Raw genomic sequence first — 16,098 nt, 5'->3', positions numbered from 1 at the left:
TGCTGACATCCTGACAAGAACATGAAGATGCAGATAGCCAGGTGTTGCCATTATCACTGCACAAGGTAGAATTCATTAATGCTGTGTACTCAGATGAACCCTTCCAACCAGCATCTACTTGAGTAAGTTTCTAAAATGGGCTTGGATTTACTTAACTGTGTTCATTTCCCTGAAGCTATTTAGAAATCCTGAGGGAAAGGTGATGGTCTCTCTCACTTCAGTTCCATGGGTAACCGTTGGTCTATGTTGTAGCCTGTGGTGATGCCTTTCTGAGAATGGAGATGAAGGAGTTCAGAAGTCAGTACCATTCTTTTGTAAAAGCCATATAATAGGTATATGTTTAAGGAGACAGCTCAGGGAGGGTATGAATGTTCGCCCTTGTCAGGGGTCAAGTGTATGTCATCTTTCAGACAAAAAGTGAATTAGGGATTAGCACTTTGTGGTTCAAATAAATTTAACTGGATCAGGAATACTATTTCATCGTTGTTTTTTTTAACCAAAAACAAACAAACAAACAAACTAAAACCAAGAGTGGATAGGATAATTGAGATTTGGTTGCTTGATCAGAAACTAAAGAATAGTTGCGGGTATTGTGGAGCTGTGATTTTAGTTCGTAATGAGCTAGGTCAATAGTTGTGAAATGCACTCAGCATATAGCTCTCTGCACATGAGCTGCTACTGTGAATAGTTACCTTTTTAAAAAAAGGTTGGCAAATGGGAAAGTCATATATACTAGTGATATTATAAGAGCTATGCTGTCTCCTAGACTTTTATCCCAATTAAAATGGTAATTAGAAGAAAAATTATTGGGTTTAAGTTTTTCTTCTGTTTTATATTAGTTATAAAATTGACTTTTGAAGCCTTCAAAAAACATATGCTGTCTTAAATTCCTTTGTTTTAGAAAATCTAACTTTTCTGGTTTCGTACTGATAGACATGGAACTGACATAGAAAGTACTCTACAATTTGCAAAAACATTCCAGTTTTCATAGTATATCAGTTAAATGATTTTAGGTGTAGGTACGGAAATCCCCAACTCAACTGGCTTAAACAATAGGGAATCAATCACCGCACATAACAGAAATTCAGCACCGGTTCATTCTTTGGCTCCGTGACATCATTCAAGACCCAAATTCTTGTCGTCTTTCTGCTCTGCCAACCTCAGCTTTTTGGCCTGTTCCTCTGGTCCCTCATAGTTTCAAGTTGGCAGTAGCACCTCTAAGGTGTCATATCTTTAACACAGCCAGAGGGAAAACATTTTCTCAGAGGTTCCAGCAGATTTTCCTTCACCATCTCATTGCCCAGCCTGGGTCCCATGCCTATACCTAAGCCACTTAAGGGAAGGAGATAGTCCATCATGACTCACTTGGACCAGTGAAGACCTTTGCCCTAATAGCACTGGTGGTGGTTAGGGCCCAGGGGAAGGTAGCTACTTCAACAGAATTAGAGTGCTATTTGCAAGAAAGAATGGGAGAATGGCAATGAGATGTACACAACAATATCTGACATACAGGGATCTCTAAAGCTCAAATTAAAAACCCTTTAGGTAGGATCTTTAAGTGCTATGCCTGTGTCAAATTGCAGCCCTGGAAGTTTTGTTCTCTAACTACATTCATTTTGTTCTGCATAGAAACCGAACTCGGAGACTAGGATTCAGTCCAGTCTTGAGAAACCAGCCACACAGCATGCTAGGAGCTAGGAGGAGGGAGGCTAGCAGACCCCCCAGGAAGTGGAAGCAGAGCTTCTTGCTTGAAGAACAGGTTTGAGCAAAGGGGCGACAAATCTAGGCTGTGTACGTGAGGTCTGAGAGAACAGGTTACGGAGAACATGATGTCAGGGTACTTTGAGCAGTGCAGAGTGGATGCAGAAGGTGTTCCAGATCTTCCAGTTCGGGGCCTGGAAAACAAGGTCCCAAGTGGGCGCACAGCCAGCCGACTGGGTACAGTGTGTGGCTCTTGACATGCAGACCTTCCCACTGGCTCCTTCGGTTGTTAGGTGTACGTGGGGATGGCGGTCTTGGTGGGACACATGCAGTTAAATGGCTGCTCATTTGGGAAGTAGTAACAAAGCTCAGGCACGGCAGGAATTACATAAATGGAACATTAAATTGGGATTTTTTTAAATGTAATGATATGTTCTTTTCTGTTATGGTGGGTCAGTATAAGAAACAGCCATATGATTTCTACACAGAGTATAAAATTTCCATTGTCCTTTCTTCTCTTCACTCCCTTCCCTGCCCAGTTCTCATATGACTTGTTCCTCCAAGTCTTCTCCCCTGAGAACTTTTCCCTGAGCCCTCACCCCAGCTCTCAATCCCTCCCCAACCCCCACCTTCCCTCTTTTTCATCACACCCCTAATTGCTGCTGGAAGCTTAATGTACTGTCTCATCTTTCTCCCCCCACTGGAAGTAGGCTTCATGAAAATGGGGACTTGGCCTTCTTGTTCAAGCTGTATTATCTTCAGTACTGAGAACATTCTTTTTTTCTATGCATTTGTGTATTTTATATACTTACTTAAATTTGTAAGTTTGGTTTGTTGATAATGGGAGTTTTGTGTGTGCATTTTTACATACCTAATGGGATGACGCTGGTTCTGTTAGTTTCTTTTGCTTAACAGGGTCTTTTCATATTATATTAGTGCATGTATTTCTGTTCCTTTTATTAACTGCATAGTATTCCATAATATATGTGGTTATTAACCACTTCCATATTAATTAATATTTAATTTGTTTCTTCTCATTTTCACTATTACACTTCTGCGGGAAAATATTTATGTGGACATCTGTGTGCATTTATTTGACTGCCTCTCCAGGGCTGGTTTTCAGAACTGCAATCTAAGAATAGGCACAGAGTCCCCTCTATCCTGAAAACAGGCTGTGGCTGTCACCACTGATTCATTTTCCACAATATATGTTGATGTTCCCTGGGCAAGGGATGAGTCTTACGACTGCATGTAGTATGTTAGGAACTGGAAGCATTTTAGAGAAATGGTTCTCATCTTTTTCTTTCTTTTTAAATTTTTTTTATTACTGTTGTTCAAATATAGTTGTATTTATTTTCACCCCACCACGCCCCCCCCCCATCCTTGCTTCTCACCCTTGAACCTACCTGCTTTGGCTTTTTCCATATGTCCTTTATACATGTTCCCTGATGGACCTTCCCCAATTTTTCCCCATTAACCCTCTCTCTCTGCCCCTCTGGTTATTGTCTTTTTCTTAAATTGAATGGAAAGTACTTTGACCTTAAGGGAAAACAAACAAACTTTCTCTTCCTCCCCTTTTAAGTGGCTGAGATAAATGAGATTATGTTCTCTAAGCAACCTCTGCTTGACTCTCTGATGGCATTAACCAGTTTTCCAAAACTGTTCTTTTCAAGGTCAATAGTGACCTCATTGTTACTCAGTCTAATGGTCGATTATTAGTCTTCTTCCTGCCTCTTCCAGAGCATGATTTTTTAATGGTTATGCAAGTACTTTAAAGAGTATAAAACACCATGCTAATGTCATTATTCCTTCTTTAAGAAGTTGATAATTTGCTTTAAAAGATTTTGATTTCTTCCTTTTTTCTGTAGGGGATATGGTCTCCAAGTACCGAGAACCTCTGATCCACACCTTCCTGAGGGGAGCGAGAGATCCAGATAGCGCTCACAGGGCCAGCAGTTTATCCAACCTTGGAGAGCTGTGCCAGAGGCTCGACTTTCTGCTGGGCTCAGTGGTTCATGAGGTACTGTGTGCTGATTCCTTTCTCTAAAGCTTTTTTTTAACTTGGACTTATAAATAGCTTCAAGGTTGACAGTCACAAGACCTGTGTTCTATTTCCAGGTCAGGTAAGTCATTTAGCATCCCTCAGCCTCACTAGTCTGGCATGTATATTAAAGTTATATTAGAATTTTTTAATTGCAAGAGGATTTTTATAAAACATCCAAGATAACTAACAGAATTGAGGAAACCTTGGGGAAGTGCAGATGAAACTTTACGTGGGTGTCTGGGCCAAAGTCAGGTCTCATTCCCATTCACAGAAAAATCTCAGGTAAATCTCTGATCGGCCCTCTTTGATCACATACGCCCTGTGTTCCCTGTCATTTGACAGAAAAGACTAGTTAAGCTACATGTATTGTTCACCACTTTATACCTAGTGCTGGGACATAGTAGGTGAAGGATAAGTGAGCAGCTAAAATAATAGCCATACAGGATGTCAGCACTAGGTGCTCCTCCTGATTCTAGAGTTTCTGAGTTAATGAAACGTGCATCTTGATGCACATTTGTGCGTTGCTCTATGATACCTTCCTCTAGCCTCCTGAATTTTATCTTTGCCCTCATGTTTATCTAGTCATCAATAGGTTAATATATATTTTGAGCACCTACTATGTGCTAGGAACTCTGCTATTTAAAGATGATGATGGGCAAAAAAGACCCATTAATATGTGCCCAGAGGTCTTTTTCTGACCAATGCACTTTGCACTTGACGGTCTTAAATCTTTTTGAGAGAAGATGGCTTATAAATTATAAATAGGTAAATAAAATATAGCTTATGTTACCTTTGTATTTACAAGACACCAGAGGTTTTTTTTAAGATTTCTATTTATTTACTTTTAGAGAGAAGGGAAGGGAGGGAGAAAGAGAGAGAGAAACAGCAGTGTGTGAGAGATACTTTGATTGGTTTCCTCTGGCACACCCCCAACTGGGGAATCTGGCCAGCAACCCAGACATGTGCCCTGATGGGAAATTGAACCAGCAACTTTTTGGTCCACAGGCTGGTACCCAGTCCACTGAGCCACACCAGCGAGGGTAACACCAGAGTTCTTATATAGAGCATGTAATTTTTGTAAGACCAAAAGCTTAGAAAACTAATCCAAACTCCTTCTTTCACAAATTTCAGCATCCTAGGGTAGACCATGTTGAACATCAAGTCTTAAGAAGCACCTCCTGAGAAGATATTTTCTTCAATGTGTGGTGATTATGCCTTATTAATAAGGAGGGAAACACATTCACGGATTGTACATTGGTTGAATCTGTGGCATTTCCCAATTCCTGACCTTTATATGCTTTGTTTTATTGATTATGAAGGTTATCCTTCTACTAAATTCCAACACAGGATTTTTAGGAAAGTTCTACACCAGTCATTTTCTCTCCTTTAACTCTCCCCTAAGGGACATACCCTTATGTTCAACTTTTTGTATCTTTTTATTTTATTTTTTATTTTATTTTTTTTAATATTTTATTTATCTTTAGAGGGGAAGGGAAGGAGAGAGGGAGAGAAACATCAATGTATGGTTGCCTTTCGTGCGTCCCCTGCTGGGAACTGGCCTGCAGGGAACTGGTCCGCAACCCAGGTATGTGCCCTGACTGGGAATCGAACCGCGATTGTCTGGTTCGCAGGCCCGCGCTCAATCCACTGAGCTACACCAGCCAGGTTGTATCTTTTTAGAAATAACTTAGGCCCTGGCTGGTGTAGCTCAGTGGACTGAGTGAGGGCCTGCGAACCAAAGGATCACGGTTCGATTCCCAGTCAGGGCACAGGCCTGGGTTGCAGGCCAGCTCCCAGCAGGGGACGCGTGAGAGGCAACCATACATTGATATTTCTCTCCCTCTCTTCTTCCCTTCCCTTCTAAAGATAAATAAAATCTTTTAAAATAATGATAATAATAATAACTTAGGAACAATGGTTATTACTGACTTAACACCTTCAGTTGCTCTAGAGCACATCAACCATTAGGCTTCTTTGGTCGTTCTGGATACCGCGTTGCACATCTCTTGTTCTTCAGAAACGCTGACTTGAAACACCTAAGAGAAGGCCTTTGCAGGGCTGTTTGGTTATGTCACCGAGAGATTTGGGCCTATTACAATTGCTCTGGGTCAGATATTGAAATGGTTCCCATATTTTTTTTATGTTTACTTGGTTTCTTCACATGGCTCGATCTTAACTGAAGATAAACTATGAACTAAAATAAACTCTTAGACCATGATCTGAATCAAACCCAAATATTATTATTTTTAATAACACTTGTTTGAGATAGAATTCACCTACCATACAATTTACCCATTTCAAGGGTGCAATTATATGTTTTTCCCCCCATAATTGTGTAAGCATCACAATATTTTTGAAACATAACCATGAACTAAGTTTCCCCCGCATCTCCCAGTAGAGCAGCTCACGCTTGACAGGATCCCATACGTTTTCTAAAACCAATGGACCCAGACAATGTCTGAACTTCAAGATCCTTTCTGAACCCCAGAACTGAGACCATATTTCTTTTTGATTCCCTAGATTCTTTTTCCTTTTCTCTCTCTCAGTGAAACTGTAGGATGCCGGTGGCGTATAATTTCTTGTTGAAAGTATTAGGGAAGTTTCTTGGTTCTGTTAATTAGAAAGATGGAGCTAAAGCAGGTTTTGTAACATTGAAGAAGCATCATCTCTTCTTCATGATTACAGTTGCAATCCATTGTCACAGATACTGTGGGAGCACATTTTAGGAGCCCCCCTGTCAGTTTTGGGTGCTGACAAAGATGTACTGGAGGGAGAGACCTCTTAGAGCCAAATCTGGAGGTCAGGTAGTAGCTGGGTAGCCCAGGAAGGCAGAGGTAAGAATTTCAGCAGAGGGGGCAGCTTACGTAAAGGCACCGTGGTGTGTGGAACAGCCCGGCTGGTCTGAAGCCCTCTGGGGAGATCCAAAGGCCAGGACTGAAGGTGTGGGGGTGAGAGGTTAGGTGGTGGCAAAACCAAGGCAGGACAGGTAGCAGGGACCGTGTCATGAAGAGCTTGTCAGCTCTTCAACTTCCTGGCTCACCGTGGGAATCCAGCATTGCTTATTAAACCTTCAGAAGTGCAGTGTGTGCAGGTAGTAGACTCTTTGCTTACCATGGATGCTAACACAAAGAGAGAGCCCTTTCTTTTATTTCAACTTTAAAATCAGAGGTGAGGAGCTGCAGTTGTGGGGGCACCTGCCTGGAAAACCTCTTGTCCGGTGCCCCTGCCCCACTTCTAGAGACCTGGAGTCCCTGTAACATCAGCCCAGGAGTGCTTATGCTCATTAATAAACTGCAAGCATAACAAAGGCTGAACCAATTTGTATTCACCTTCGCACGCCAAGCTCCTGTCGCAGTGCTTAGCATATAGTGGGTACTCAGTGTGTTGTTTGATTAATATTGAAGGAAGAGGAGGGTAAGACTTCTTTGGGAAAACTAGTTCCTACCTATTTTTAAAAGAATAATAATAGGAAGCATAAACACGTAGTACTCTTCCGAGTGCCTTACATATGTCAGCAGATCCAATCCTCAGAAAGGAAATTGAGGCACAGAAATTAAATAAGTTGTGTCAACAAAGTTATGTTGACAGGAAGTAGCGAGATGGGATTTGAATGCTGGCAGTCAGGTCCTGAATCCATGCTTTTAACCCCTCCTCGATGTTTTCTCTTAATGAATGTTTTCAGTTCATTTATAAGGCTGCTTTTGTGAAAAAGAAGGAAATCTTACCTTTGGTGACAGCATGAACGGGCCTAGAGGATATTATCCTAGGTGAAATAAGCCAGTCAGAGAAAGACAAATACCATATGATTACACTTATACATGGAATTTAGTGAGCAAACACACAAAATAGACTCGTAAATACAGAGAGCAGACTGACAGCTGTCAGAGTGGAGAAGAACTGGGGAGCTGGGTGACAAAGGTGAAGGGGTGAAGCAAGAAAAAAGCCTTACAGGCACAGACAGTGGTATGGTGATTAGTAGGGGGAAAGAGACGTGGGGGGAGGTAGGAGGGGGTAAGGGGGGAACGGTGATGAGAGGAGACTTGAGTTGGGGTGGCGAACACACAATACTGTATTCAGATGATGCATGATAGAATTGTGCAGTTGAAATCTGTGTAAGTTTATTAACCAGTGTCACCCCAATAAATTCAATAAAATTTTTGTAAAAGTAAAAATTTTTAAATCTTCCAGATGTCGATAGACGGGAGTTGGTTAAGCAAAGCAGAATACATATGCTCCAGAATGTGATGGATTTCAGTGAGAACTGCATGTGTAGAAATGAAAAGATGTATATGGTAGTAAAGATCAAGGTATAAGACAATGTATATAGTAAAGTACTGCTAACTTAAAAAGGGGGGAAAAAGATCGTTTTTGTATCCTTGAAAGGGAAGAGACTTACCGAATGAGAAAAGCTACTGACGGAAGGGTCATGTAGCTTTGTCTTAACAGCACTTGCTTTGGGCAGTGAAACTTCTGAAAGCAGTATGTTTGCTCTGATTTCGAAAACCAGGTATTTCTATCCTACATAATTTCTGTCTGTTCTCTTTAGATGTGCTTTCTCATGTAGCATCTCACACTTGCCGTGTCCTGAGTACCACGCCAGCCGCCTGGGGTGGCTGTAAGTTTGAGCACGATCGGACACCTGACAGTCTTAGTCTTTCATTCACCAAGTCCTAGAGCCAGACTGCTCCTGTTCATTCACATGGGGAAAGGGGGGTATTTGGCATAACTCCTAAGTAGTTCTTCATTCATGTCTTCATTCAGCAAACATTGATTGAGCACTCTGCTCCAGTTCTGGGACTACAACCAGGTGAGGTGGTGGGGATCTGGCTCTGAACACAACACAGTTCCAGTTCTCATGGAACCAATGTTCTAGAATGGGGAGCTAGGTAACACCAAGCAAGCAAGTAAACAAACGTGTACTGTGGTTGGTGGAATAAAGGCTAAGGAGCTAAGTCTAGTAAGGTAAGGGGCAGGAAGGAAGCCTGTTATTATATGTGAACTTGGATGAACAGGAAAAGTGATGAGTAACATTTGAGCAAAGACCCAAAGGAAGTAAGGCATTGACCAGGCACATACCTGGGCAAAGAGCGTTCTAGGCAGAGGGAGCAGCAAGTGCAGAGGCCCTGAGGCAGGTGTGGGCTTGACTCCGCAGGCACAGCAAGCTGGTGTAACGTGCGGGCCAACACTGACTTGAGTAAAGAGGGGAAGGGAAGGAGTCGGGGAGGAGATTGCAGCCTAAGTGGAGCCTTGTAAGGCTTCGGCTTTTGCCGCGAGTGAGATTGGAAGCCAAAGCAGAGGAATGAAGTGATCTAATTTATTTTAAAGATTGTTGTGTCTTCTTTGATGACCATTCTTTCAGTGTCCCATGAGAGCTCTGGAAGCCTTTTGTCATCTCAGAAATGCTTATCCCACTGTGTACTGGTAGAGAAGGAACTTTAATTTTGGGACAACTTGTCTTTGGCTGCAGTCTGAAGGAATTTTCCTTCATTAGCATCTGACAGATGTCAGGTATGTTAGAGGACACAGATAAAGGACCCAGTCTGTCTCCCTGGGGAAATCTCAGTGGAGTGTGAAAGGACAGCGACAGTGAACTAGAGAGAACCAGCACAGGGGGCTGAGGGAATCCGGAGCTAGGCCCCTCAGAAGTGCTAGGGTGGTCAAGTATCAGCCAGGCAGAGGAGGGGGAGAAGCGTAATCTGTTTTGATATAAAATTGAACTAACCATAGGATCTCCTAAACTGATCTGATCTAGGGGTCAAGGTTACAGCCATCAGGTATCCGAAGAGAGCCATCCATCCAGCTGGTCAGGCGGGGTCCAGATTTGCAGACTGTCCGTGCTGTGGCAGTGCTCGCTGGCAGGGAAGGAATGTAAAGGACAAGATCAACTCTTCCACATTCTCCATACTGGGAATTCAGGTTTCCCCTCTCTGTTGATGTCAAGCTTTAACTTGTTTGGAGAGCATCATTATTTTTCCCAATTTCTTCTCACTCTTGTCAAGAGTTATGTTGCTTGAAACCAAATCTTGATAGGCTCTTTCTTCATCGTTTTCTGTGATAAGCAAATATGATTTATGTCAACCACAGTGAGAGGCCCAGCCTCAGTGCAGCGAATAATGAGATATGCCCGGGGTGACAGCGCAGGAGCAGCGCGCGCTCATTGTGGCGCCCACGAAGCCGAGCTTTGAGGTCTGATGCAAAGCTGCCACCTCCCATCCCGCTGCGTGGTCTGAATTTGTTACCCACTTTCCTCAGCCAGTGCGGTTTTCTAAGCGACAGGGTGTGTGCAGTGGGAGGGCGCGCAGAGCCCTGAGATGCGGACTCAGCGGATGTCCTGGGAAACCTCTACAAGCCAAAGCAGCCAGCACAGGGCTCTTTCCTGGCAGGTTAACTGAACAGGCCGAGCGCACTGCCTTTGCCGTTAAGGTTTTTTAGTTTTCAGTGTAAAGGGACAGATGGTCTAGTTTCAGACTAGTTAGCAGAGCAACTGAATTTTCACAATGGAGTGTTAGGAAGAGGGATGAGGATGCAGTTGGAAAATTGAAATCATGCTTTCTTAATACATACCTCTCATCTTTGGTACTTCCCTTCTAGAATTTTCCTAGGTTATTTTTCCTTTTCTATTTCTTTTTTTTGTAATCTTGCCATTTGTACTTTCCCTATTTATATAGTTCCGATCATGTTTGGTGTGTGCCAGCTGTGTGGGAAGTGATGTTGTTCCTTATTTTTGTTGGCACCTATCAAGTGTCGAATTGCTTACACTGACCTTTAGTGTCTCCAAAGCAATCATCTTTCTCTCTGTCTGGCTCTCAAAAGTGGATATGATTTACATAATTTAGCCAAGGAAGAAAAAGCCTTACATAGTATGGTTTATTCAAATAGGTACGTTGACCCTTAGGGCAGGCGACATGAAGATCACACAGAATGAATGGCTTTCTGTCCTCTGGGAGGATTCAGAAGTGGAATAGAAATATTATACCAGTTCATAAATTAGTAAAGACCTGACATCATCTGTCTATTTGCCAAGGCTTTTAGGGGTGGAGGGCAGTGTTAAGTATGTCCTTGGGGTTGGAGGTTAGAGAGACTAGCCGTGGGAGTGACTTGTTCAGACTGGACAGGTGGAAGAGACTGGCCACACAGCCTCCCTGCTCTAGTGCTGGTCGAGGGGTCTGTCTCACTGGCTTGCAGAAGGGCATCATTACAGGTTGGTTTGGGGAGCTTAACCAAAAAAGCAGAAGGCCTTTCTTATCTCTAGGTGATATCTGTAAGGTCATATTAAAATTCTGATGCTTTAAAAACATTCTGCATAACTGACCATCATATACTTCATAGACCTGGGTGTTTGTGGCAGAAGTATTGAGGAAGTTTCATGAACGCTCTCCTGTTCACAGGATTCTCCCAGATTGTCTCGACTGGCTGATTGCAGATGGGCTTTGTATAGTCTGGTGCATAAATCACTCATAGCACCTCTGTGAGTCATACCTTCAAGGTGGTACAGGCATTCAAGAGCTGGCCTTGCTGCAGAAGCCCCTCTCTAGGCAGGATGCCTTTGCCTATCCCAATTAGAGAACAAATGCCTGATCGTTAGACCTGGCCTTACACTGAGAGATGAGGCAGGAGCGTGGTCTCCTTGGCATGGTGAATAAAACAGAGGTGACAAAGCCCAGTCTTAGCAGGGTTCTAGACCAGGAAGCCTTGGTCTGCCAAGGCTGGAAAGATGGGCCCAAAACTAAAACCTAGGGGGAAGTGGGCAAAGAGGCTTGGGAGTGCCTGCATATTACATGGCCCTGTGCTGGCTTTCATACTCTAGTTATCAGACTGAATAAGTAACCTTGCCCTGACTGGTGTGGCTCAGTGGGTTGAGCACTGGCCTGCAAACCAAAGGGTCACTGGTTCGATTCCCAGTCAGGGTACATGGCTCGGTTATGGGCCAGGTCTCCAGTGAGGGGCCTAGGAGAGGCAACCACACATTGATGCGTCTCTCCCCCTCTTTCTCACTCCCTTCCCCTCTTGAAAAGTAAATAAATAAGATCTTCAAAAAAATAAAATGTTAAAAAAAAAAAGAATGAGCTAAAGAGTCATGTGTCAAGAAATACCCAGACCTAGCTCTAACTTGTTTCTCTGATTTCAGCTCTTACCTTGTAAATACTAAGCCTGCGGGAAGAGGCAGCTGTTATATTGTTGCCTCTTTGGAGGCCGCCCAAGGAATTCCTCCAAGGACTGAGTTGCTTCCACTGTTAATGCCAGAGGCATGGAAGCCACTGATGGCTTTTGGTCAGGGTGTCCCAGGTCAAGGGTGGAGCAGCTTGCGGGGTCTCATTGAAAAACAGCCCCCAGAGAGTTGAACCTTCCTGGGATTTCCCTTTACTTGCCAGCTGCAGATTTGTCTAATAGCTGTACCATGTGACTCAATGCCAGTGCACCACAGATGCAATTATATTTAAGAACAAGCTACTTCTCATCTCTCTGCCATGGCTGATTAATTAGACACTTTGAACTATGCCCAACTGCTTGAAAGCTGTGAAAGATACAACTCACATAGTTAAAATTTCTGCTCAAGCCTATGTCTTCATTTGTGCCTGTATTTTTAAAAAACCTTTTAAAAAACCATTCTTTAAGCATAGTATGTATTTATACATGTTTCCAAATACACAATCTGGCTATTTTCTTACCATGGTTAAAAATTCCTCCACAGTTGGCCAAGAAACAGCATCACACAGTAAATCCAATAACAAAGCATGTGAGAGATCAATTGAATAGTTTACTTGCCTTCCAACTTATGCTGCCACAGGTCACAGTCTTAAAATTTTTATTTTTTTCTTAAGTCATTTTATTTATTTATTTGTTTGTTTGTTTTTAGTGGGTGAAGGGAGGGAGACAGAGAGGCAGAGAAACATCAATGTGTGGTTGCCTGTCACATGGCCCCCACTGGGGACCTGGCCCACAACCCAGGCATGTGCCCCGACCAGGAATCGAACCGGCAACCTTTTGATTCGCAACCCACACTCAATCTACTGAGCTACCCCAGCCAGGGCTGCTTTTTCTTTTTAAATCTTTTACAAGTGTCTCAGAAAGGTTTGTTGCTATTGTTTTTAGTGTGATCTTTTTATTGAGGTTTTGGAATATTTTTATGCCTGAGTTACTGGTACAGGGTATAGAAACTCTCATTTTATTACATATAATTATTGACTATATATCTGGTACCTTGTTTTGTGGGTAATTTCTAGTCTTTTCTGTTATAGAGCCATTTTTTAAAGTAAATGAGCACGGAAAGACCTATTTTGCAAAAGAAGCAGCCCAGGCAGGGAGTCTCTGAAATTAGTTCCCAGTGACTCACATGGAGTATAAGCTGGATTTGTAAGATTGGGAAGTCTGGACATGCTAAAGAAGATCAGTTTGAATATTTGTGTGTTTCTCTGTCCCTGGGCAGAAACTTTCATTGGTGACACATTCTTACTTATGCCAGGCCTGAACATGAACTCTGAAGCCTGCTTAGCTAACTCTCCATGGTCCTCAATCCCTAGATGCTGCTGTGTTTTGGACCATCTTTTCTTCCTCTGATTCAGTGTCTCCAAAGTAGGGCAAGTAACTGTTTTTCCCACCTTTTTAAAAATCCTCACCCAAGGATATGTTTATTGATTTTAAAGAGAGAGGAAGTGGGGAAGGAGGGGAGAAACATCAATTGCTTGTTTCTCATATGCATCCCAACCGGGGACCAAACTTGCAACCTCATTATGTGAGGGAATCAAACCTGCAACCTTTCGGTGTACGGGATAAACACAACCAACTGAGCCACCTGTCCAGAACCACATCTTCCCACTTTTGAGGAAATATTTGCATTTGGCCATACTTTTATTATACAGTCCTAATGCCACATAAATGACATTTCAGTCCACAGACCCCATATGAGATGGTGGCACCCTGTATGGCCAGGTGTGTAGCAGACTATACTCTCTAGGTTTGTGGAAGTTCACTCTAATGTTCGCACAGCCACACAATTGCCTAACGATGCATTGCTCAGCAGGTATCCCCATCCTTAAACTGCACGGGACTGTATACATGTATCCCTTCCCACTCCCTCACTTCTCTCCTGAATTACAAACCAGGTTTTGCTTTTTCTCTCCCAGAAAGACTAATCAAGATCTCTACCACTAGATCTCTTCCTCTTTCTTGAGAATGGAAACTCTCCACCCCTCTCTGAGCCAGATTGTTCCTGATGGATGTGTAGAAAGTGGAACATAGTTGAGAGGCTTTATGTAATTGTGCAGTCCTGAGTTTCACTGACTTCTTCCCCCACTATTCTAGGTAACAGCTTGTCTGATTGCCGTGGCTAAAACAGACCAGGAAGTTCAAGTGCGCAGAGCTGCCATCCATGTGATTGTGCTGTTGCTTCGGGGACTCAGCCAGAAAGCTACAGAGGTAAGCCAGTCTCTTCCTATTTGCAGTTTCCTTGCCTCTGGTTCTTGTTTATCAGTCTTCCTTTCACCAGGGCAGGCTTCAAACCTTTCACCTGGGTTGACTCATGTGGATGAATCCATAAGCAGGGATTTTGTAGCAGGGAATTGTACATAGTAGGCAAATTACACACTAACTGCTACAGAAGAACCAGAGCATACATTTATAGATTGAGACTGAGTCCTGGCGTTCTCCTCAGTGGGATGGGTTCCAAGGTGACCTAGCTAGAATGCAGTAAGCCTGCCTCTGTAGCCTGAACTTTAGTGGCTTGTCTTCCTGGCCCATAGTAGTTCATTCTAAATTATTAAGGGGCCTCATTTAGAATGTTCCCTTTCTAGCTAAGAGTCCAATCCATGAGATTTTAGTCGCTGCATAAATTAAACTTTTTTCCTCCTCCAGGTGGGTTTGGCTGGTTTTCTCCCCAGTGTATGGCAAACACAGGAAGACAATATTTATGTCTGTATGTGTGTGAGCTAATACATACAATGAGTGACCTCTAAATTAATATCCTTCTTGATCTTAATGGACATTCATTCCCAGTTGACTTTGTAGAGGGAGGTTGCATAAATAATTCACTTACTGGCATCCACAATGCTCATCTGTGGCTGGCACATCAGTATTTAACCAGGTGTCAGCCAAGCCATTAGAAGAGTGATTGTTTTGTCAGACACACAGGCTTTATTGATGCTGGAATTTTGCCATATCAAGTTTCTGACACCATTTTTGTACAAGCTTGGACTCATTAGTTACCCCCTACTTATTATCTAGGACCTTGATGGGAGTGGAGGACGTACAGATCATAACTCGGTAATTCAGATAATTAAGTTGCTGTGGAATACGCACTGATCTTGTTGAGAATCTTCTGTAAAGGGGGAGTTAAGAAAGAGTGAGTGTTTCACATCCATTGTCAAGATCTACAAAACTCTTGACAAATAAACCATCGTTATACAAGTTGCTAACAGTACGGGAAGCAGGGTGAGGCGTGTACAGGAATACTTTGTGCTGTCTGCACAACTTACCTGTAAATGTAAAGTTGTTTCAGGATAAAAATCTACATAAAACTATGATACAATACTGTGAGAATAAGTCTACAGAATTCTAAAATAGAGCAACACACTCTTACTGAGGCAGAGCAAAGTGTCTGGTTTGTAAAGCGAGAGAAGAAATGGAAAGAAACACTATCCAGATTTCTCACACCCGCGTGTAGCCAATGAAAGCAGCGCTGCTTGTCTCACCAGCACTGAAATAATTTGTGACCATGGAAGATTTTTGTCACTTGCAAAAAGCCATGTGAATGAAACACCTCTCTCCTAGTCTCCAAAATAGCTCTAGTCTGCACTTACTGAAATTTATAAATTGTGCTTACTCGGTGAATAAAGAAAAGGAAATGGGATGGGATGGATGTATGATTCCTCTTCCTGTGGCATCCTTGAGACCAGGTGTGTTAAATCTTGTAATCGTAGGTGTGATTATAATCAGGGCCACTTTAATGAGAAGCGGAGATAACCACAAAGCTTTCAATCTAGGATTTCTCTTTACTGCTTTGTTTTGCCCCCAGGAACAGCTGAAATGAAAATGCTACTTTGTTGATGAAGTTTTGTTTTTTTTCCCCTTCTAATCACTAGCTCTCAAGCGATAGAGTGCCAAAAAGATAATCCCAGGTTTCAATGAATTCTCCGTTGTTCATAGATGTGCTGGCCAAGGACCTCTGTGGCCGCTTGGAAAGGAGGCAGAGTCCAGTAGGAGGCAGAGGTTCAGAAGACCAGCCGATAGACTGGGCTCAGAGAGGGAAGTCATCACTACCCCTGACTCATGAGGTAGCTTTTCCCTCTTTCCAGGCAGGTCCTCTTTCCAGTTTGAAGTTAGCCAGGCCCTGGATGGTGTGGCTCAGTGGATTGAGT

General features: G+C 42.8%; 1 protein-coding gene across 1 annotated transcript in view; it reads left to right on the top strand.

Annotated features, from left to right (window-relative positions):
* Positions 1 to 16,098, top strand: part of TANGO6 (transport and golgi organization 6 homolog) — a 158,056-nt gene that overhangs the window by 113,724 nt on the left and 28,234 nt on the right. Inside the window, exons 16-17 of the mRNA XM_037162706.2 lie at positions 3,570 to 3,721; positions 14,048 to 14,161. Coding sequence (XP_037018601.2) covers positions 3,570 to 3,721; positions 14,048 to 14,161 — 266 coding nt within the window. The remainder of the gene's footprint in view (positions 1 to 3,569; positions 3,722 to 14,047; positions 14,162 to 16,098) is intronic.

The sequence above is a fragment of the Artibeus jamaicensis genome, unplaced genomic scaffold, assembly GCF_021234435.1.
Source record: "Artibeus jamaicensis isolate MK-2021 breed Jamaican fruit bat unplaced genomic scaffold, CSHL_Jam_final contig_464, whole genome shotgun sequence".
Taxonomy (NCBI): Eukaryota; Metazoa; Chordata; class Mammalia; order Chiroptera; family Phyllostomidae; genus Artibeus; species Artibeus jamaicensis.
This window is presented reverse-complemented; position numbering and strand designations above follow the sequence as displayed.